This window comes from Aphelocoma coerulescens, chromosome 7 (assembly GCF_041296385.1).
Source record: "Aphelocoma coerulescens isolate FSJ_1873_10779 chromosome 7, UR_Acoe_1.0, whole genome shotgun sequence".
Lineage (NCBI taxonomy): Eukaryota > Metazoa > Chordata > Aves > Passeriformes > Corvidae > Aphelocoma > Aphelocoma coerulescens.
This window is the reverse complement of record NC_091021.1, coordinates 23,303,097-23,326,860: the sequence shown is the minus strand read 5'-3', so window position 1 is coordinate 23,326,860 and position 23,764 is coordinate 23,303,097. Positions and strand designations below refer to the sequence as shown.

Sequence of the window (23,764 nt, the reverse complement as noted above, 5' to 3'; positions counted from 1 at the left end):
TTTGCTTCCTCATTTTTCAAAAGCAGCAGACACTTAAATCTAAAATTTCACTTGTGTTCTAAGATACAAAATGACCTGAAAAAAACAGGTTTACAATGTAAATACTCAAATCTGCAGTAAGAACCTTTACCATACTCTTTTGCTGATGAATATAAAGATGCTATAAAAAAGTTAAAGGTGCTAGTCCAACTGCAAGGTTAGTTTTGTACTGCAAGTTCTCAAAGATTCAAATTTGTGTGGGGTACTGAACCTTATGATATTGCACTCCAATCCGCTACCCTGCCCAAGAAAGTCAACAGACACTTCTCTGAATGACAGTATCAGCTGGAAGCAGCAGAGGGGAGAAAGACCATGAGTTTTCTATAAAATCACAGATTACATGAAACCCAACTGCAAAAGAGCTGTGGAAAAGACACTCTCATCAAGGTGGTCTGACAGCGATAGTAAAGCATTGATGCCACAGTACACGGCTCCTGTAGAACCGTATCAGGAGCACTACTCCATCATGATGCACCAAATACAGAGCAGGAACACATGACACTTGAAGAAATTAAGAGTTTAGACTATTAATAAGGATTGAGGATTTTCTTGTCTAGTCTTCCCAAAGAACGAGAGGGAAAGGATATAATTATTCTTTATAATATTTTAGGAGACTAAATCCACAAGAAGAGGAGTGATTTGAGCAAAAAGGACATCACATCTGAAGGAACCACGGCTCAGAAATAAATGTAAGTTCAAAATTGGACAGACATCTGACCAGCAGAGGTCAGAGTCTGTAAAAGGCTCCCCAGAAGGTAGTGCTGACAAACTTAGAGATTTGAAGTCAGAACTTCGAAAATTTATGAAAATTACCGTATTACCCAGACAAATGGACTCAGACTCAAGCTCACCCACATAAGCAATGTTATGAAATCCCAGGGCAATATTAAGGAAGTCTTTGGTATGACTGTGCCACTGGCTTTCCACACATATCACCATAAAGATTCTGAACACTCTGAAAATACTGGTGGTGCAGCACCAAGAAACAGCTTAGCCTGGGGTATGTGAGCTAAGTACGTGAAATCCAAGAAGGGCAACAGTATTTTATTTGGTAAAGTTCCTTTTAGGAAGAAAAGTATCAGCCATCAACAGATCTAATTTTTTTGTTCTTTGTTCTCAACTCCAGTAATAATTTTCTGACATTGGTGAGAAGTGTGATAACTCTAGTGTGATTTTATCATACTGATCAATCCTTTTAATAATACAACTAAGGAGCCTTTAAAGAGCCTAAATGCCCCGTATCACTGCAGAGGGAAAACTGTGAGCCAAACATTCACAGCTGTCAAGCAGCTAAATGACTTTTGGCTATTTGCCTTTAGGACTTTATTTTTCTGTGGCTGTTCTTGCAATTAGGAAGGAGACATCCCCTCCTAATTGTAACCTACAGATTTAGTGCAGTTTAAGCAGTTGATCACCACACAGGAATACCTACTAAAAAGAACATTTGAGACACTAATTTCTAAAGGATTTGCAGTAGTTACCTGAGCAATTGCTCTAGAGCAATTTTTCCAACTCTTTCAATTTGTATTTGGCTTTTATATAATAAATAAATTGAAAACAGAAAATGTGCCATGTCAAGAATTTCTCCAGCTTATCTCCCAAATTTACAATTACTAGCCTGCAAACAGAACAATGTTTTCAGCTGACTGGGCTCTTACACATTAATGTGCCTCTTTTGCTTCCTTTGGAATTGTTCAGACATGACCATGAGTAATTTAGTAACTGGTACACTACACCTGACAGTACTTTTAAGCTTCAGTAAAGCGTTCTGATAACCCTCTGAAATTATACTGTCATCTCATCACAGGAAAGAATTGCACCAACTATTTAAGACAAAGATGAATTAAGACTCTGTATTGCAATTAAGCTTGCAGCAAGGAATTTGCTTGTTCTTCAAGTATCTGTCTCCTCATTGCAAAGCATTTAAAATTCAGCCTGTGGACTGGTATCAAAATGGATTTTTCAGTGACAGGGTGTCCTTTGAGCTACACTCCTGGAACTGCCTATAAAAACCTGAAGTATCCTGAGTTTTAAACTAAAACATACATGCAATTTGGGCTTTATAATGGACTCCACACTGATTGACACTGAAAGACCCTAAACCTCCAGCAATCCCTGCTAGATTCTTTCACACAGAACTAAACATTCATAAAAGTCAAAGTACTACAGGAGCGAATAAATAGAGCTCAGATTGCGAAGGGACTATAAACCCATAATTTTTCTAATCATGTTCTAACTGCCAAAATAGAAAATTATTTTCTGTGTCCTTTATGTCAGCTCCAACACAAGATGAAGAGCCTAAGTGAAGTTTTTGGGGTTGCTTGTAGGTCAACCTAGTTCTTGACAAGAGGCAAGGTATACATCTGGACCAACCCAACCCCTTAATGGTGCAATTTAAGGCACTATTTAATCTTAGGCAGTGCTGGCCTAAAACTCTGCATGAAGCCCATCTGGCCACCCTGTTCTGCCTGCACTAACAGGCTACTGCACTAGCTAAATCACACCCTGCTGATTACCTGCTCTTGAGTGGAAGAAAGAGAAGCTGAATTAATTCAATTACTACAACTTGCATCTCAGCTTTATTGCTGTTTTGGCCATTATGTTGACTTTTTTCTTTCAAACTCAAGTGTTTGTAAGGCTTTCTAGATTCAGAACAATTATAGCAGCAGAGCTGTTCATATAAAAGGCAACCTGGATTTTTTTCCAGTAAGGCGTCCTCACTGAAATGCTACTTCTGCCCAGTCAAAGCTATTTCTCTCCCTGTGTCCAGCACTGCTGTCAGCTGTAAGCTGCAGAATGCTCACAAACACAGTCCAAGAAGAACGAAAGTAACTGAACCAGATCGGTTCTGCCTGTATCATGTCCCTTAAAGTCAAAAGAGGTTATCTCCTATTTCTTCCAGACAGGAGAAGGTTGGCAGGCAAATTTTATTTTCCTTTCCAATGGCAATAGCCTGACTTGGCTGGAGCAATTTTGGCTCTTATTTGACTCTAAGGTGGAATCTGAGTAAAGAACAGAATGGACTAGGCAAGCTGCCCTTTTCCTGGTGAACCAAAATGACTCTTGCTAACATTTAAAAACAAACAATTCTCAATGAGTCACCAGAGAACTGTGCAAGGGGAAAAAACCCAAAACCAAGAGAGTTGAGGTGTGGCTCCTTCCCCAGGACGAAATGAATGCACTGAATGAATGCTTTAGGTCAGACTTTGCACTGAGTAAATACAGGGAACACGAACAAACTGCATGCCAGCACACTCCAGCAGCTAATCACATCTAATATCACCTTAGCATGATTTCTCCCAGTGAAATAATTCACATGGTTTCCTATCGCCTATCTCAAATGAGCTTGATTTTCAGATAAACTACCCTTGACATTTGACCTCCAAAATATTTTATGTGATCAACACCTCTGAGTAATTTAAAAGCATAACTATCTTGAACAATTCATCATGTTATCTAAACAAACATTATTTAAAATACCTCAGGCAATATCAATTATGTAGTATTTCAGTTCAGAATGTTCTGAAGTGCTCAAAAAGGGGTTAGCCCAGATGAAAATACTGTGTTTTCAGTTGTATTTGATATGAGCAGTTACTGCAACACTGACTGCAGAGTCAACTTATACCGGGCTCAATATATTGCCCCTCATTTTAAGTTCTGCTGGAATAATACTGAAATACTGGGACTTAACTACTTTCAGACTAAGTTCAAAATTTCTGAACTATGGGAAATGCATGAGCATTGTGTGTCAACTGACTCCCTGGAGAGACAGAAGTGTCCACCTTTAAATTCCTAACAGAAAATATCATTAATACCTCAGACAGTCTGCAAGCTGAAAAGCAGTTCCAAGTACTTGTAGGAAAATAAAATGTTGCTTCTCTATTCACATTTCATAGTCAGGTGCATTAAAACAAAATTCATAACTGCAAAACCATTTAATACAGCTAGAAATGATTTGTGCACTGATTTTATTTTGGGACTTCAGCCAGTTTAGCGAAGGAATCACAAATGGCTTTTACACAAGCTAAACTATCTATATATAGAGCATACAAGTTTGGTTTTGCCTCTTATTAACATAAACACTGAGTAATTTTCATGACTTGTGCACTTCTAAAAAAAGTTCACTGGTTTCTCAAGAAGGCACCTCTTCAGTCATCAGGTTTTAAAATTTAATCACAGTGTTGTATGCTGGCAGCTTCTGAAATAATCCTGATTTCGTTTGTTGATGAAAAAATTTAGATCACATAACTGGCAGCATTTGAATTTAAGCAGGCAAAAGTTCTGAAAAAACAGACTGACAATCAAAAAAACATATTACACAAGGATCTGACATCACACCAATGCCTAATAAAGCTTTGCAGTGACAGCTCATCCGATTAAAAATAAAGGTTTAAACTCATAAATTATTTAGCATTTAATCTGTTGATACCAGAAAACTCAGCACACCCATCTAATGCCCACATAGTGTTAGCGCAACTATGCCAAATAGGATCTGTGCCAACCAGATTGCTGGACACTACATTATTCACATTTTTAGAAGTTAGCACCCAGTTTAGTCAGGAAGCATTTCATGAATAAAAATGAGACATATCTGAAAAACTGAAATGATAACTCATCTCTAAAGAATGTACCAGTAAAGAATAGGTACATTTACCATCTAGCTGTGCCAAAGTTCAACACAGCGAAGGAAAAATGTATTATAACAACACTTAGATTTGCTTTCAGCATCTTCCATTACATAAATTTCTCTTCCTGTGCTGCCTCTAGCAATGTGAAATATTTGCCCAAGCTGTACTCCCTTGACATTTTCCAGCAAGGCAGTTCAAATGCCACATCTAGCTGTTCTGTGGGAAACATAGTTGTCACACACTATCTCGTATTTGCCATTTGGGGTCAGCAGCAGCATTTGTGATCCACTGCAGAATCAAAATCTTAGAACACGGCTAGTTTGTTACCTGATCATTTTTCTCAGGATAGAATGAAGTGTTTTGATTTCTTCTGACTGGCTAAAACTAGGCAGATGGCCTCCAAGGGCTTCGCAGAACCTTTCTGCCTCTTCCCAGGTCCTGGTTCGCAGCACTCTTTCACTGTGGAAGAACTTCACAGCAGCCAAATGTCAGAGCAGAAAATGACACACGTGGCAGTATTTTTAAAACACTCTTGTTCTACTAAAATATGGTCACCTGAGATTTAATAACTGGTATTTCCATAGGGAGAGAACTTGACTTTTTAACAATTTTTCTTTCAGTTTGTTTGACAACAGCCAGACTCTGAAGTTTAGCTGACAAAATTTGTTCAAACACAACATATTCCACATGACAGACTTCCTCTGTTTTTCTTTACCAGAAAGATTTTAGAAACCACCAGCCAGCTCATTCCATAACTGCAAGTCAAGTTATAAGTTTAAAGGGATGTTGTTCATCCAAATTTATGGGGAACTACAGAGCCTAATGTTCACTGAAACTGGGCTTGACTGCTGCAGGTGAAGAAAGTTCTTTGGCACACCCTTGGCTACCTGTATGCATCAGAGGTGCAAGTTTGGCTCATACATCTCAGCTACCACATCCACTTGATCCCCCTGGTTTCAGTCCAAGACAATTCCCATCAGCTGGATCTCTCTGCATGGACATGCTGCATTTGGTCAACAACAGTTGTGGAGAATCTGCCAGGGCCAGCTGTCATGTCCATCATCTATGGGACAGCTATGCTGCACAGCAGCACAGACCTATCCCTTCGGGATGCTTGCCCACACCCATGTTACTCAGGCTGGGTTTCCCCACTTTGCTACATGAGCTGTTTACAAGAGACAGCTCATTGCAGACACTGAGTCCAAAAATGATGAATAAATAATCCAATGAACAGCCTCCATTTTAACTTGATTTAATTTTTAATAGGAGGGGAAAAACCTGCATTTCTAAATATAAATTTGTTCAAGCCATTCCAGCTAAACAGCACAGCTGCTTGCTTCCAATGTTTACTTCAAAACAGTAAAATACAACTGAGGCTGAATGGTTTTTCATATCCATATTCAAACCAGAGAATATCCCACCTCTCCTATCCATACTCTAAGAGTACAGAAAGGAAAAGGAAAAGGGGAAGTGATGCAAAGCACTTTCCTTCCCTGTGCAGGTGTCTGTGTGTGCCAGAGGGCAGCAGGGAGGACACAGGCACAGCACCCTCTGACAGCATCAAGCTCCTGAGGCAGCAGCACAGGGCCAGCGCTGTTGCCCCACTCAGCTGCCCACAAAGAGGCACAATGCACCTTCCAGGAATGGCAGATGATGATGTGTGACAATATCTGCAGGCAGTCAATCTGAATCAACACCAATTCCCTTTCCTGGTGAGGAGCACCATTAAAGTGCCCTCCAGAGCAGCTCTGCCCACAAAATGGCTGATCACTCACTTCCTCCAAGACAGTAATGAGCAATTAACATCAAACAGGAATAACATTTTACCTTGTAGCAGGCAAGGCCAGATCCATTGTGCCACCCAGGGGGACAGGGATCAGTTGGCTTTGGGAGCACTTCTGGCTCCTTGGGCTGCCCAATATATTTTTTGCAGACAGAAAATGCTTTAGTGGTTTTACAATCCTTAGTTTCCCACTTTCCAAGAGAATTTCCACTGGACATGGCCACACATCCTCCTGAAAACTCTGAAATTAAAGCCACCAAAAACATATTTAAAACTATTGGCTGGTTTTCAAAAGAAAACCTGACATATTTGTGAATTACTACTTTATTTCATTATTTCATTATTGGAGTTCTGTAACATGGTACTCCAATGCTTGCTCAATGTAAAAGGACAGTATTTTTATGTGTTTTTTAGTTTTCAAATTTACCTGGTTGCATGGAATTCCAGTTAGTGTATGTCACAGCTTCAGGTTTTTCCCCATTCACTGTACCCCAGGAATATATTCCTGACTGGCTAATATCCTGCAAACCGGTCCAGAAGTACTTTTCTTCAACTTTGGTGTGTTTTCTAATTAGACTGTTTATAAATTCTTGCTCAAATCTGAAAATTCACAGATTAATCGGAGTCAATATTTGAAAGATACCAAACTACTGAGACAATTTTAAAACCAGGGATATTACTACATGAGTCAGTTCAGGCAGTCATCCAGGCAGTCCCATCCATATTCAACATGGGGTCAGCAGGCTGGGAATTTTCATACTTTGATGAAGGTTTCACACTGTAGGTTTACCATTCTCACGCCATGGAAAACACAGCTTGCTAGTTCTTGGCAAAAGCAATTCTCTCTCTGCTTTATCTTTATAAACCACTAGCTGGCATACAGAGGTTTTAATCTCTGGTTTTATCTCCAGGACTGTGCTGTTAAACCTGCTCATAAATTACAAGTGTGCTTTACCTGTTCATCACTGTAAGATTGCACTGGGCTCCAAATGAAACTTCCATTTTATCAATCCTGTAACAGTAGTTTCCATGTCTCTCCCATCCCTGGTTAGAGAACAAAAACCACATTTATACAAAATAACCTAACTTAGGCATTACCTACAGGAGAAAAGAAATCATTGCCAACACTGGCTGGTGCCCACAAGCTGGCACAGCATATACCAGAAAGAAATCCACTGTGTCACATACAAGGTCCACTATCATCAACTCTCAGATTCACAGTTGTAAAAAATAATGCAGCCACAGGAATGAAATACACCACTGTTTTAGCTTGCCTGGGCACAGTCTTCTGACCACTATGTGCATTTACAGAGAGAAACACAAGGGCAACAGCCCAGTCCTATCCAAACAATAGGAGTTTTCATGCTATTCCACCAACGCCAGGATTCAAACAGAAGAATGTAAGGAAGGCATATGCTAATGTTTCTTTACTTCTGAGAAAAATACTTGATACTGAAAATGTGTGAACTTACAAAATTTCTCTATTATTCCAATATTTCTCCCCATATTTACACTGAGATTTCAAGGAACATTAATGTGTTAACTCTTTTCTAACCTAACAATGCCACTGGCATCTGAACAGCAGAGAAAGCTGTAATTCCACATGCTGAAGTCTGAAAAGACAGAGAAAAGAATACCTCAAGGTTGTGCAGAAAGAAAGATAAGGGGTAAACATCTTTCCTGTTGCAAACAGTATGTGACACAAAACTGAACCAAGTAACTCTGAAGTAGCTAGCAATACCATCCTAAGCTTGTTCAAAAGACAAAAGACTTCTTTTTAAGCTTTATTTATGCTGTAACACGTCATACTGTATAAAAAACCTAAACAAAAAAACAAACCTCCCCCCTTATTCAAGTCACAGAACAAAAATGAGAGCCAATGAAGTGTAACAAACAATCTCAGTTAACAATCTCTGCATATCTTTATGTTGCAAAGTGCTTATCCTAAATTTTAAAACATAATTTAAGCAAAAATGACTGAATAAATGATGTTATCAATAACATTTCTACTAAAATCAACTTCTTTTAAATAAATAAATAAAATACAACCTCTCCTGGGTCCAAGTTGATACTACTTTAATCAATAAACAGACTGATAGTACATCCAGAGCCTGCTTAGGAGAACATGAAATTTGGTTCATGCTGTATAAATTCACAGATTTTACTGAATGGACAAGAAAGAAATGGAAGTAGAGGAAGTAAGTGATTTTAAGCAGGTTTCTGAACCAAATGACAATAAAAGAAATGTAGGCTTCCTATTACCTCTTCCAATGAGCAACTTTTATCTGATTTTGTTTCATTCAAAATCTCTCCTTTTTTCTTGCAAACATATTTAAATTTCTCTTCACAGGATTTGACTCTCCACTGTCCCAGCTGTGAGAATGAAAGGAAAAAAAAAAAGTATTATACGTTCTAACAATCTCTCAATTTCCATGTTTGCAGGGGCTGTTTCCATAGAGGAGAAAGCCAGAATGCCTCTAACACAGATATTGGGGTGGGATGCCCTGGGTTATATGCACAAGTACATGTTTGGAAGAGAGAGAGAAAGCTGACACACATGGAGATGGGAGGATTCTGGATCACATCCAAAAAGGAAAAGAAAAGGCCAGGGTGGTGCCAACTCCCTTAGATCAAGAAAGGAATGGATCAGCAGGCTGTCAGCAGGCAGGAAGTGTGCTCAGCTTAATGTGGAAGCAGCTCAGAGATAAGTCAGGGGAGCTGAGCACCAGCTCCAGTGCCAGGCTGATCACACAGCAGGCAAATGGGTGCTCCACTTTTCTAATGCATCAGCAGGATGGGATACATGGGATATAGCTTGCTTCCCACTCCTAGTGACCGCCTTCCTACACCAACACCCTTTTTAGAACATTCCATCCTCAGACTGGGTGACCAAAATTAGTCTATGAGATGACTGAACCCAGATTTTCCTTCCTTCCTACCTTTCTGCCAGAGACATGCAAGAATACAGTAACCCAAAGTACAGAGTGACAAGGCCAGCTGTCTAGCCAACAATGTGGCAGTCTCAGAGCTAAGAGTAATTTCTGCCATTCTTTGCAGTACATCGCTACCAAGTTCTAAGAAATCTGCTTGCAGAAAAATGTATTTTAAAGATGATTCCAGAAATAAGATCAGCTATCTGCTTCATCCCCCTTCTTGACCTTCCCACACACCGATGTTGCCTCTACTATGATGAAAAAACCAAACTCAACACTGTATTCCTACCTTGCCTGAATAAGACACACAGTTAGGAGTGTTGTTAAAGGGAACTTTTGGTTCATTCTGATCCCAGTACGTAAAAACCACAGGCGAGCGATCTGACCATTTGAACAAGGTTGGCACATCATCATTCCTGAGACCCATCCACATTTCCTCTTCAGCATCTGTAATTTAAAATGAGGACAACACTGTTGTTTCAATATAATATTCAAACTAATAGGAAAGAAATGTGTTATCACCAAAAATCTTTTTTCATCATTATACTGTGCAGCAGTGAAAAATACTGTGCAGCAGTACAGCAACATTATTTTTCTTACAGTGAGAAAGGGTATTTGAGACAACCGTAATGTAGGTTTCTTATCTTGTTCCTTAACTTATATTCATGACTATGAGTAAGTTTCACAGAGAAGGAGCAAACAGGAAAAAAACCCAACCACAAACAAACAGAAATAACGAACACACCAGCAAAAAAACCCTCAACCAAATTTAAAGTGTAGGCAAAGACATAACACTAAACATTACTGACACTATTTAGTAGTTCAGTCACTCAAAATAGTGACCCAGCTATCTACTATTCTCTTTGAATGAGAAAATAAAGCACAAAGTATTAAAAAAACTAGAAGTAGGTTACTGTGGTAAATAAATAAATTAATAGATTAAACCAGATCCAGAGGGCCTGGATCTGCACAGAAACATTCAGCACCAGCCTGAGTATAAGCTCAGCATTAACACCCACACTTAAAAGCTAGAGGTTATGACAATTGTATGCTAGAACATGGAAAGCAGTTTTTAATTTATGGTGTGCAGCACTTGATGCTTGACCTTTACAACTACCCCAACTCACCATTATGAAGCTTTGTAACAACCAGTTCAACATCTGCTAATGAGTGAATGCTGATGAGGTTACTCTTATTTGCTTTGCACAACTCCTCTGCCCTACCCCAAGGTGCCTGGTTGTTTATCAGCATGTAGCAAAAGCCGTCATGGGGGAGCCAGCCCAGATCACAGCGAGTATCCAAGTGTCTCCAAAACACTAATAATGAAGAGAAATGGAATTAGAGGCTTTTGTTTTACATTGGCTAGTGCAAGGGGTCGGCTTTAAATTCAGCAGCACCTTGAAACAGCCAGAATTCAGCAATCAGAACATGTTCACATCTCTTCAGAACTCATGTAAGAAAGGGTCACAGCTTAGTCAAGCAAATAGACTTCAATGCAGCATTAGGAGAACTCATAATATTTTGGGGCCATGAAGCAGGTAGAAGGAGAAAGAAGTTAGTGGGAGTGAAAGTAAAAAGCAGGACTGCATTACATTAGGCTAATCTTAGTGTGAGAGGTTCAGAAGCAATTGGAAGCAAGATTTCAAAAGCAACTGAAGAAAAATCAAGTTAATTCATTACAGGAAAGAATCACACAACTCAACAAATGCTTATTTTAAATATTTTTCTTCTCAAGATATTCAAGAATTCTAGCTAGTTTTAATGGATGCTGAAAAGGTATATACTAATAGCCTTTCTGGTTCAAAACACACTACAAAATCCTTCAACCACAGGAATTTTGGTTTTTAATGAATAAAACTCTATATAAACACTGGTAATAACTCTACATACCCCACTGAGGAGCCAGAGAACAGACAAGAATTGTTGACTGAAAACCAGCTTTCAGGGTATCACTGCAAAATTTGAACTAGTTCAGTTAAATTTAAACTGATTACGATTTTTTCCTCAAACGCACACACCTCTCCAGGGGGAGCTGGAGAGAACATGCCTCAGTCAGAGACACTCCACACCCCTTGTGCTCTAGTCCTCCCCGTCATTTGAGGGCAATTACTGTTCAGTAGTTTTTGCAGGAGAGCCCTGCAAACTGGACCCTGGGAACTGGGTGAGGCCAAAGCACATACAGAAGAACAGGTTATGGATATAGGAAGGGTTGGACATCCAGGTGTAGGTAAATGGCCAAAAGCATGGAAGCAGTTATATGTCACAGCTGGACACTGTAAACACTGGAGGACTCTGTGGATGTGTGTAGGTCAGGATAAGTGATTTATTATCTTCTAAGAGCTGTTATGGATCCAGTAAAGATTACACACTGAGCAAGCTACCAACTCTTGCACTCTGATTTCTAGTGCTGGGCCTGGTTTCAAACAACAGTAAGGTTATTTAATTACTTCTATTTGAGTTCAACAGAGTTTGATCCAAGACCTATGTAAGTCCCATTTCATGTCAATACACACAAAGAGTGAGAGAAACAGGCTTAAAGCAAAGATTGAAAGGTTTGGGGTGCAACTGCCAGTTCCAGACTTCCAGTAATACATGAAAGAAGGCACAAGCCATGGAGGAAAATGTGATGAAAAGGGCAGGACTGCTGCAAAATGCTTTATGTGTGAATGAGAAAGCTGCAAAACATGAAAACTGTTTGTGATGCATCATCTTGACACTGAAGAAACAGAGCTTGCTTCTGCTCTGCTAAAAAATCCAAAGCTGTTGTGAAAATGTTTTGGCAGAGATGCCTAAAAAGGCTTGGGAGGGAAAAGAAAGACTCCATAAGTGAACATTACACTCGTATTAACATATAGAACTCAAAAATGCAAACTGTCCTACCTGGAATGCTTGGAACTTCATTGAGTGACTTCTTGCAAGTATATGGAAGTTGAGTCCCACAGTGGTAACTCTGCCACTGACCGGAAGCAGCATTCATCACCACACAACTTGTCCCATCCAGTGGAGATAAACTCTGCATATCTATAGTCAGGAACAAATAAAAACATAACAGCACAAGTTATCAAACAGTGAAGGAAGTGACTGCTTCTTTTTACTACTGGTTTTCAATACAAGACTAACACTCTTCAGATAGCATGGCACCTTTTATCTGAAGAAGATAATTTGCACCAATTGAGGGCAGCTGTCCTACCACAGGTCCCACAGAATGTTTTTTCTAAGAGAGAAAGTTTCAGAATCAAGGAATCTTGACTTCTTTTCCAATGTTTAATCATAGAACCAGGAGGAATGTTCTATTTACAATACAACAAACCCTTGGCCGAGCACTTTCCCAGACTAGAAATATCTCAGGGGAGAACCATTTTTGCAGCCCTCAGTTTCCTTTGGCAGTCCCTTTCCACTCTCACTCCAAACACAGTTCTGCACTTTCTCTCCATGCTAACCACAACCCTTACCTTAACAGAAACCTTAGACAAGGCTCCAGATTTGAAACAGCAAAGAGATTAACTCTTTTTTGCAGTCTTCAGCTTCCCTTTCTAATAAAACTTTTTGACTTTCTTTTTCTTTGAGCCTCAATGCAAACCCAGGCTGTGGGCTACACAGAGCACCCCCACTCCCCCTGTACTGGGTTTGTTCAGGCTCACAGAAAAAAGGCTCAGGGTAGATCTGAAAGAGAGCAGCGGGACAGGGCCAGGCTCTTTTCAGAGGGGTAAAGTGAAAGGAAAAGTAATCGGCACAACTTGCAGGTATCAAAATTCCTGTAAGTCACCAGTAAGTATTTCCACAAGAGGGGTAGACATGTCTGCCATGACTGCAGACTAAATTATGCCACTGTAACTCAGGACAGCCTGGCCTCTAGCTCTGCGTTACAGTCCTACAGTGATCACAATTCCAGAAGAAGGTGCAGTCAATAGTACAAGCAGCAAAGTTCTTAACCTTTCCAAAAGACAGAGCACGTTTAGAAAGTGCCACAGAAATTTCTTAGTAAAGCTATCAAAGAAGTAACAGAAACCACTTCTCAACTTTTCACAGAATTCCTGTTGCAGTACTATTCTATAAACTAAAGGAAAAAGGAGAATTCCACTTCAAAAAGCTCAAATTCAGCTTAAATGACAGAATACCAGCTTCAGCATTCCTGATGACTGTTAGTCTGGGATTCCCAAATACACAGACTCATTACAGATTTGTGAGAACATTACAAATTCATCCCGAAAATTCCAAATAGCCTCACCAATCCTACTTAGCATCTTTGGAGTAATTAAAAAAGGTTTTATACTTCTTTCATCCTCACCTTGAAACAAATTTAAGCAACCTTGAAATTTAAAAACCCAAGTTAAGCTTCTAAGTAACATGTGTCCTTGCACATACATAAACAACCACAACATTTGAGGGACATCAGTGCCATTCTGTCAGGGGAAGGAGAAATTTAGCAGCTAGGAAAGCTGTGGATACTTTGCTAAAATAGACTTCAAAAATACCATTTAAGTTTTATCTTTTCAGAGACTTATTAACCTAATCAGTCACAAATATAAAATGAGAACAGAAAGATTTGATGGCTAGGAGGAAAAGATGCTTCTGAAAATGGAATGAGATGGAAAAAAAAGTAATACTAGTTACTATTGTGAATATTTTCAGTATCACTAGAAATATCAGTACCTGGATGCCAGTTGAGAAAATTCAAAGGTTTGTGATCTGACCACTGCCAACCGCCAGAAACATCCAGCTGATTTAAGCCAATCCAGAAGATCTCAGCAATGTCATCCTTGGCTAGAGACATTTTTTTTTTAAAGAAAACAATGAATATAAAATGCTCATCCTTTATTGGTCTCCTTTAAATTAAAAATGCCATCTGAAATGGCATGCATTTCAGGAAAGAAAGATTGCTATTGTAATTGGACATGCAAACTTTCTTGAACTGAGGAGGAATTAATTCATCCACACAAGCCTTCCCTCCCAATGTTTTCAGATGTTTCTCTTTTGGTTTTGTAGTCCCAAAGGCACTTGGATGATTTCTCCAGGTCAAGACTGAATATCAGTGAGGACAATATCATAACAAGAGAGTAACATGCTGCTAAAACACCAACTGCTACTCTGGCATGTATCTGAGATTTTGGGGACATTCCTCATTAACAATATGAACATCTAACTTCTATAATGAAATCATACAGATAAATAACTCCCTAAAATGAGATTAGCACCTTAGTTTTGCTACACAAATGAATGCCAAAATATTTAAAGTATAATCAAGTTTTACCCAGAGATTTAGGACAGAAACTGAACTGCTGCCTCCACTTTATAAAGATTTCCCAACATTCATATATGAATAATTACACCTACCTTGTATGTAACTTAATTCAGATGCATTTTGGATACTAAGTAAATCTCCTCCTTGCCTTTGACATGAAATATAAGCTTCTTTCCAAGAAAGAGCAGACTGTGTATTAAACTGGTAGCAGTTTTCAGACCCTGGATCACGTTCCCAGATATCATGACACCCATCCTCTGTTTAAAGGAAGCAGAAGGTACTTTTAACTACAACTATACAGAAACATTATGAAAGTTTCAAAAGAAAAACTTTTGAATATAATACTAAAGGTCTATTGATTTTTATATTGGTCATCACAAATACTTGCAGAGTAAGTCAACACTGCAACAGAAAAGCTTTTACAGAGCTGAACAGACACACAAAGGCGGAGCTGTACATAACAGAAGGGACAGAATGCTTTTAAGACGTCTATTTAGAAACCCAACGTGCCTGGCTGTAAGCAGATTCCCCATTTTCCATCGCGAGAATAATCTTCAGAAGTGGCACACCATTTCCCACCCGTATGTGTTTCATCCTGAATGCAGGCATGATGCCACACCTTGTTATACAGAAAGGGGAACTCACAGGGTTTACCATAAGAGTTGCCATCTTTGGTATAAACCTCTGCAGAAAAAAAAAGAAGTAAAACAAAGAAGTAAATACATCTCCCTTTCTTAGACATGGAAATGACAGCAAATCAGTGTTACTGCTCATCACAGACATACTTAACCTAAAAGCATGCAAATCACACTTGTGGTCTTAAAATACCATTATCTTCTTGTTACAGATAATATACAGCAATGCCAGAACTGAGAAAAATTACATAAAGAGAAATATTTTTCTGTACTTATTCTTCTGAGAAACAGCAGAAACTTGTCTCCCCCATCCTGGTAAATTACAGATAATTCATTGTCCTATTGAAATCCAGGTGGTTTGCACAGAACCCTACATAACAAGGACTTTAACAATCAACACATACAGAAGAGGGAAAAGGTGAAGCACATTTTCACCACTTCTTCCAGCAAGCATGAGATTTCAGACAAGACTGGCTTCCATGGCAAGTGCACACACTACTATACCAAAGCTCACAGTCCAGCAGGCTGTGAGCTGGCAACACGCTGTGAATCTGACTGTATAGCTTACCAGCAAAGAAAACATCCTCAAGCCCTGCTAACAGGAAAACTCCCATCATGGTGAGAAGGACAGTGTCAGTTCTGATACAAAGTGGCTGGTATTTCATAATTAAATAGGTTTGCACTGAAATATGGGGGCAGGGGAGATTTCAACCTGCTAAGAAAGCCACTCAGTAACACAACTTCTGCAGTTGTGTTGCTATTTTTTATTAATAACCTTTGAAGTTTCATATTTGAATATCAGTGCCTCTCTACAGCACAACATTCTATTGCTTTACTCATCAGTCTTTTCACATAACTAATTTTAAGAACTTATTGGCACAGACATACTCAAAAAGCCCTTAACAAATAAAGAATCTCCAAACCCTTGTGCAAACCTACTTACCATGGTAGGGATACCGACATATATCGCTCGAGGAATTGTTGCTTTTCCACTGGTCTGTTGCATTTATGCTTGCAGTCACATAGTTGTTCTTGATAGTCACTTTGTACTGAGATGCACCAACGATGGAAGCATCAGCACACCGCCACCACAGCATTAACTCTGAGTTACAATCAACCATTTTCAGGCGAGACAGTGATTTGGTGAATATATCAAGTCCCAGGCACTGCTTGGACCCCAAGTGAAAGAGGCGATTCTGGGATACCCATTTCCATAAAGCTTCACTTGTGTCCCTGCAGTCATCTATCACTATCAGCGAGTTTTTAACTTGTATGCACTTGTTCTGTTTGTCATGGCGAATGGTAAAAGCATCATTGCCTGTATAAGAACAAACAAATATCCACACATGGCTATGATACAGTATCATTTTCACAGCAAGCTCATTTTTAAAAGGGTAATCACATTCTGAGAAATGCTTTCAGAAAAGTACCACAGGTGCTGTTCATACGTTAAACCACCTCTTTCGCAGAAACCACATTCAGTGCATTTTTCTGCTCTTTAGTGAGTAACTTCCGGGGGAAAAGATCTCTTTCAAAGTCTTTATAAAATGAGGAGAGACAAAATGAGACTTCTAAATCCAATTCTAGTGATGAGCATTCTTCCTCTATATTTAACATATACTGATTGCATCAGCCCTGATTAATTTGCAAGCTTACTTGGTAAAGAATCTTATCTTTGTGCTTATCTGCAAACACAATAACAAACACATCGACAAACACAACAGACCCTATAAAACATAATTAATAATAATCTTCACTTAGTAAGCACTTTTTTTTAAACCGTGTATAATATATAGTACACAGCATGAGAGGTTTACATGTGAACCAGTTTGTGGGTGCAATTGCAGTATTAGTAAGTTAACTGGTACTGCTTTGAGGAGAGAGTTTTAGAATGAGTATCCCACCAAAGACAGCACATAACAGATTAGGAATATAATTTTAAAAATTTTATAGGGACCCTAGTTTCATTTTCAGTTGTGATGAGTTTTGTTTTCAGTTCTGGTGTAGTTTGCAATTAAAGAGAAAAACGGAAGTTGATAAAGCACAGTATACCATTTAAAGAATATATGAATCACCCTACTAATGCAAGCTAACACCGCTGCCAGTATAAGAACACTTCTGACAAGCAGCAGTAGGTTGAGTGACCCATGAAAAAATGCCCTAAAACTCTTACTATGCCAAAATAAAGATGGCTCCACAGTACAGAACTTTCACTAATCAGGCTGAAACGGACCTTGGCTGTCCCAGGCCCACAAGGCTATTATTCTGCTGCTTAAATAAGGAATCTGCTGAGTAGTATTTTGTATTTAATAGTAATGCACTGTCAATCACATTCCTACTGTGTTTTTCTGTTATGACTTACTAATAGGTTTGGCTGAACAGGAAGGAAAATATTCAGTGATGTTATGTGGTGAATTTTACCACTACTTCCCAGTAGCCCATGAATACCCATGAATTTTCCACTCTCTAAGTGGCAAACAGTATTTAAATAGTACCTAGCTGCTCACACCGTAAAGAAGAATCTGTGAGTCAGCCACCTACTACAGTGACGCTTGAACCAACTATCTATTTCATCCTATTAACTAAGACATTTTAACAACCAAACCTGCTTTTGTGGTATACTTCAACACGGTGCTTTTTCAGCACTGTATCTGGTTTTTCTTTTTATTCTTCCCTCATTACTTTTCTTCCTCTTTTTTATTTCTTGTAACAAGTTTTCAGCCACTTCTCAGGTCTTCTTTCACTTCTTTGTCCACAACTCTCATGCTGATATCAAGTGGAAAACCACTTTTTAAAATTTCCCTGGAAAACCTGCTGATGTTGTCTCACCAAACTTCCCTGTGCAGCTATTTATTAATAATTATTCCAGTTCAATGCTCTGGCCATGAAGTTTCAGTGACATCTTCAGCTACCAACCTGAATCTGTTACTATCACAGGATATTAAAAAAAACTGACGTGCAACTTAGTGAAGAGCTCAACTTGTTTTCCAGCAGCTCTGACCAGGCTAGTGGCTTTGGCTTACAAGAATTTCCTCAACGTGAAACTTTTCCACCTGCTTCCTGTCGGACAGGGCAAGCCTCCTTAGCTGTCTCACTGCTCATAAAGCAGCGGATAACAGCGAGGGCGGGACGCGCTGCCAGGAACTGCCCGGGCTCGAGTGATTCCTCTCTCCGAGCTGTCAGGCCAAAGGCCGCGGCCCGGCCTAGGGCGGCCTCGGCACCGCGGGCACCGGGAACGTGGCAGCCGCGGGCGGCGGCGGATTTCGCGACGCCCGAGGCGAAGCGCACGGTCCGGGAGGGAGGTCCGGGGCTTTTTCATGCCTTCTTCGCTTCTCCTTTTAAGTTTCCCAGGTTGTTTCCACGCAGCTGGACTTTACTACCGAGCGCAGCAACCGAAGGAGCCGCCGGGGCGGAAGGCCCGTCAGGGCGCCCCCTCACCCGCCCAGGCGCCCCCGGGGCGCTCAAGGACCCGCCGCGCCCGCAGCGCACCCGCGCCCCACCTCCCCCTTCGCCCGGCGGGCACCCGGCTTACCTGCGGGGTCCCGGCGGGCCGCGCAGCACAGCAGGAGCCAGGCGAGGCCGCAGGCGCGCAGGCAGCGCCCGGCACCCGCCATCGTCCCCCGCGGCGCGCAGGCTGCGCGGAGCGGCCGCGCTGCCGGGCTCGCTGTGCCCGAGCGCCGCGCCCGCCGCCGGCTGCGACTCCGCCGGCGCCGCCCCATTGGCCGCCCCGCCGCGCGTCACCTGTTGCCAGGAGGAAAGCGGCCCCCGAGCTTGGGGCGAGGCGGGGCCGGCCCGGCGGGAGCGGGGCTGTGGCGGGGGAAGTGAAGTCGCGAGCGAAAACGTGAGCGTGAAGATGAAAAAAAAAGGAAAGTGTAGGTGCTAGAAGTGAAGAAAGGGCAAAAGGTGAATAGAATAACCTAAAATTAACAAACACACTGAAGTAAAAGACCTAAACTGGTACAAATAATACACATCACGCTGTGATCCTCGATGGCCTCTGGCCGCGGGACCACGTGCCACCCCCGAGGCAGCGGCCGCTAAATTTGCGATTGTCTGACCCGTCCTTGCCGGGGAAGTGGGAGGAGGGGATGACACTGCGCAGTTCAAGTAACTGTTGCTGACAAAATTTTGAGGGTAGCTACAGGAAGTTACAGAAACCAAAAGTAAAAACACGTACATGGCGAGAACCAGCTGGCCTGAAGGAGGAAAAGAGGAAGAAGGGAAAACTGATGGAAACTATGTGAAATATAATCAAGTTTATAGCTGCATGCTGGGTGATTCGATGCTTACCTGACAAGGCTGTATAATTCAAGCTCCAGCTCTTTGAAAAGGATTTGCAAAGTCACTGTCAGAGACTGAAAATAGTTCATGCCTCAAACATTGAAAGTTTTGTTCATGACAAAGAAGCTGCAGCCAAAGAAGCCTCTCTGAAGGCTGGGACTTTGAACGGAAAGTCAAACTGCTGATTAGATAAAGGGAAACCTATTTTTCACTCACCTCAGGCTGAGGGAAAAGTATGCATCCACAAAAGGCCAAAATCACCAGCTGCACTGAGTTTGGGGTGGGGGGACAACACAGCTCACAGAAGCCAGGTTTACACAGACTCCCTCCAACTGAGGGTGGAAGAGGAGGTTTTGGGTGCATGGTGCAACCTCTGGTGAGAGGCACTAAACACCCATCGTCTGATTACACAAACCGGCCCAGCTGTGGAACCCCCAGCCCCACAGGCCACATCCACGGGACTTTCACGTGAGAGGCTTGGCCCCACAGGGCTGCACATGATGCAACAGACCCAGAGTCTGCTGTGAGAGACTGACCCCCACCCCAGGGGGACATGCCAGGACATTGCTACCTGGCTCGAGGGTATATAAAGCCATGGGATTCTATGCTTTTTGGGAGGGATCTTTACTACTGAGAAGATTTGCTGCAGAGGATCAATGGAACATTGTCGTGATCCATGGAGTGGTGTTATTTTCCTTATTCTGTCCCTGTCACTCTTTCTGTCCTCCCCCATCTATTTTCTACTTCTTTCTTTTTCTCTCTTTCTCTCACTCTCTCACTCATATTTACCATCAAATAAAACCCTTACTATTGTCACTGACATATGGTCTTGGTTGCACCGTAATTCGGGCAGAGGCATTTCTAAGAACCTTAAAACTGGATCACAACAGTCACAAAAAGAAAAAGCTTTTTTTTCTAGGAAAATCTGTTTTGATTGGACTTGGAAGAGCCACTGTTCATGGAAAGAAATACTGGATTTACATAAAGATGGAAAATGCAATGCGCAGTCTGTTTTATATGCTTCCAGTGTGCCCATTATGTAGGAATGTGTGCACCTGGGGACACAGGATTTGAGGGTATGCCAGGCTGGCAATTGAGTGGAAATGCAGTGAACAAAAACAGGCACCTGCAAGTTAACAAATGTTCTCTCCTGCTGGAAACCACAGAGCAACACATCGCTGCCAAGGCAGGAGCTATTTGAAAAATCAGAAATCAGGTTCAGGAAGAGAGAAGTCTGTAATGTAACAAAATCAAAGCTGTGCTACCAGAAATAATTCATTTTCAGGAAAAGCAAAGCTTTAAAGTCTTCACAGAGAGAGTGGGAAGCAGAAATTCCCCACTGGTGAGCCTGATACAAAAGCAAGCTATTGAAACTAAAATTAAATATGTGGTGGGATTGTGTGTCTCTTTTAAAATAAAACAAGAAGCAGGTGTGAACCCTGCATTCCCATGAATCTTTCCAAATGTGTGTTATTATTAACATACTGACTGTCCCAGTTTGGGGATGGTGAGTAGTGGAGATTAACTTTGAAACTAATATCATGCAGGGCATATTTACTGAACATATACCAGCAATTCTGAAATTAACAACATCCTACTTACTACACTTGTATCATCAATTGTGTATTAATAGAGAGGAGGTTCTTTAAGGCATCTTAACATATGTAACATATGCTTTCAGATACACACTTCTGATGTGACATCCTTTTTTGTTTATTGGTTTATAAAATACCACCTTTGATAATACAAACTCAGCCCCTGATCCTGACTCAAAAATTAAAGCATGCCCAAGAATAGGAAAAATTGCAGTTTGCATTGGCGCCTCTTAGTTTCAGTTTTGTGTTCATTTACATGTCCTGTACTTAAATTCTGTCATACATTTATGTAAGAGGAGATACAAAAATGTACAGCCCTGGTGAGCCCACCAACCAACCAAAATTTTGGAAAGAACATGCAGGAAAAAAGGAAATTCAGTGTACGTCATGTGATAACTTACGGAACTCTACTACAGTTTTCTCTTATTGAAAAAGTGGGTTTGTATTAAAGCTTATCAAAATTGTAACAATGCCAAAGCCTACTTCTTACAGGATTTATCCTTTATTAATGAGACTTCTGCATTTAATGTGAGCTGCACAGCAGCATTAGTCACAGCATAATCAGTGAGCAATTTCTGTATTGCAAGTGACAAGCATTATATGTCCCCATGAATACCTAGAGCTCACTTCAAAGCAGAGCTAATGGCTGAGCAAATTTCAACCATGCCTGTAGAGATAGCCAAATACAGAATTTCAGATACAGGAGGGACCCAGCCACAGAGCTGACAGTAATGCACAGCAGCCTTTTGCTTCCAAGAAGACTACTTTGCCTTTCCAAACAAAAAGCCTTTCAAGGTGCCAGCATCATGACTAAGAGCCTTGTGTTTCTAGCAGGAGTCTTTGTTGCTTATCAACAGATAATTTTTTTGCCCTTATGCCCATATGTTTATAACAGTAGCAATGCCTGCAGAAAGTGTCAACACCTGTCTATCCATAAATCTCCGCCCCATCTCTATTCTGCTCACCACATGAAATAGATACTTTGCATGAGCAACCTTCCTCCTTTTCCATTCAACACATTGTAATCCAGTCTTTCTGGCTGAGTGCATCCACATGTGTCAGTGAGCACAAAGGGAATGGTGGAAAATGATTTGCTACCTACAGCATCTTGTGAGAGTGGGAAGAGGTTCTGGAGATGATAACTTTTGCTTTTCTCTGCTTCCCCCATCAATGACTTTGAAACTGGGACAGCTGAACAGGGAACACTAGTTATTTATTACATTTTTAACCTTGCAACATTGGTGCTTACAATACCTAAGTCTTTACAAAAAAACAAAGAAAGAAAGAAACAAACAAACAAAAAAACCTAACCAAAGCAAACCCAAGAGCCACATGAAGGCTTACAAGAGTTAAAGGAGCAGTTATTTGCAGAGGGAGGGGACTCTCTCCAAGAAAGTGATGATACCCACAAAGCATCCAGCAGACAAAGATTTCCATGCTACCTAGACTCTGCTGCTAAGTTTAATGTTAGAGCATGGCTCTGGTTTGAGTAAAGTGCCTGCTAATCATGTAAAATATCAGCCCTGGACATGTTTAAAGATAGTTTAATGAAAACTGGACTGTTGCAACATTTTCCATAAATGCAGCTAAAAGCCAAATGACTCTTTTTTGACAGATACACAGGTTTAGTTTTATAGAGTTGATCCCATGCATGGCCATGAAAAAAGTCACTAAAATGCAAAGGGTAGGTGACAAGCATCCAGCAACTGATTTGAATAAAGAGAGACTGTATCCAGAGGGGTCTTTAAGCAGTGACTCCACCTTAGCTTTGCATTAACTCCATCTAGATGGTGTTTTCTTCATGGACACTTACTTTATTTGCTGCCTTGTTCTTTTTAATTGATATTGAGGACTTAGTTATTTTTAAACATCAAAGAATGTCTTGCTTTTAGCAAAAAGGGAACACAAAGGAAAATGGCTTTTCTCTGTTGTTGCTCTACTTTTCCTGTTTCCAGTTGCAGTGGCCTAACTGCAACTTTAGTACATTATGAAACTGTCATATTGTGCAGTAAACTTACGATGGAACCAAATGCTTTCTCAGCTGAGTATATATGTATCTCTTACATCTCTTCTACAATCTCTGTATGAATCTTTGGCATGAGTTCCAAAGTTTTGAGGGCTTTCATTGTGCCTGAAGGGTTTATTATTGCTAGGGACCCTTACATTTGGTTGTCTTTAAGTGTCACCATTCGTAATAAATACCTAGATGTTATTACAGGATTTTAGAGACTGTTCTGTTTCGTCTACTGCACATGGTAGGTATCTTTCAGAAATAATAAAAGGAATTACAGACCTTTTTTCTAATATCAACCTCCTTTTTTACTCAAATGTGACAGTGGCAACTTCTGTAGTGCTGCCTCTGGCTCTGCCCTGATGCATATTCAAACATTCATCTTCAGGTCCACTGAAATACCAGTTTTGGGAAATAAGACAAAGAAAGGAGTGTGGACACTTCCCTTTGCTTGTTTGTTGATAGCAAAGAATGTCTTTCTCTGGGTGTTGGTTTGGCTTTGACTCCTGCTAGGATCTCTGTGTGCTCCTGGAACAACGACAAAATAATATAAGAAGTACTTTAACATTGATACAACTGCTTGGAACTGTAAAGTGGTAAATGATATTCTTCTGTAG

General features: G+C 40.6%; 1 protein-coding gene across 1 annotated transcript in view; it reads right to left on the bottom strand.

Moving 5' to 3' along the window:
• The window catches only part of LY75 (lymphocyte antigen 75), a 44,330-nt gene extending 25,399 nt beyond the window's left edge, over positions 1-18,931 (bottom strand). Inside the window, exons 1-13 of the mRNA XM_069020841.1 lie at positions 18,793-18,931; positions 16,204-16,578; positions 15,136-15,309; positions 14,718-14,882; positions 14,037-14,147; positions 12,264-12,404; positions 10,511-10,699; positions 9,673-9,830; positions 8,713-8,823; positions 7,406-7,494; positions 6,878-7,050; positions 6,495-6,691; positions 4,995-5,137 (exon numbers count right to left, since the gene is read on the bottom strand). Coding sequence (XP_068876942.1) covers positions 4,995-5,137; positions 6,495-6,691; positions 6,878-7,050; positions 7,406-7,494; positions 8,713-8,823; positions 9,673-9,830; positions 10,511-10,699; positions 12,264-12,404; positions 14,037-14,147; positions 14,718-14,882; positions 15,136-15,309; positions 16,204-16,578; positions 18,793-18,874 — 2,108 coding nt within the window. The 5' untranslated portion in view covers positions 18,875-18,931. The remainder of the gene's footprint in view (positions 1-4,994; positions 5,138-6,494; positions 6,692-6,877; positions 7,051-7,405; positions 7,495-8,712; positions 8,824-9,672; positions 9,831-10,510; positions 10,700-12,263; positions 12,405-14,036; positions 14,148-14,717; positions 14,883-15,135; positions 15,310-16,203; positions 16,579-18,792) is intronic.
• Positions 18,932-23,764: the final 4,833 nt, after the last annotated feature.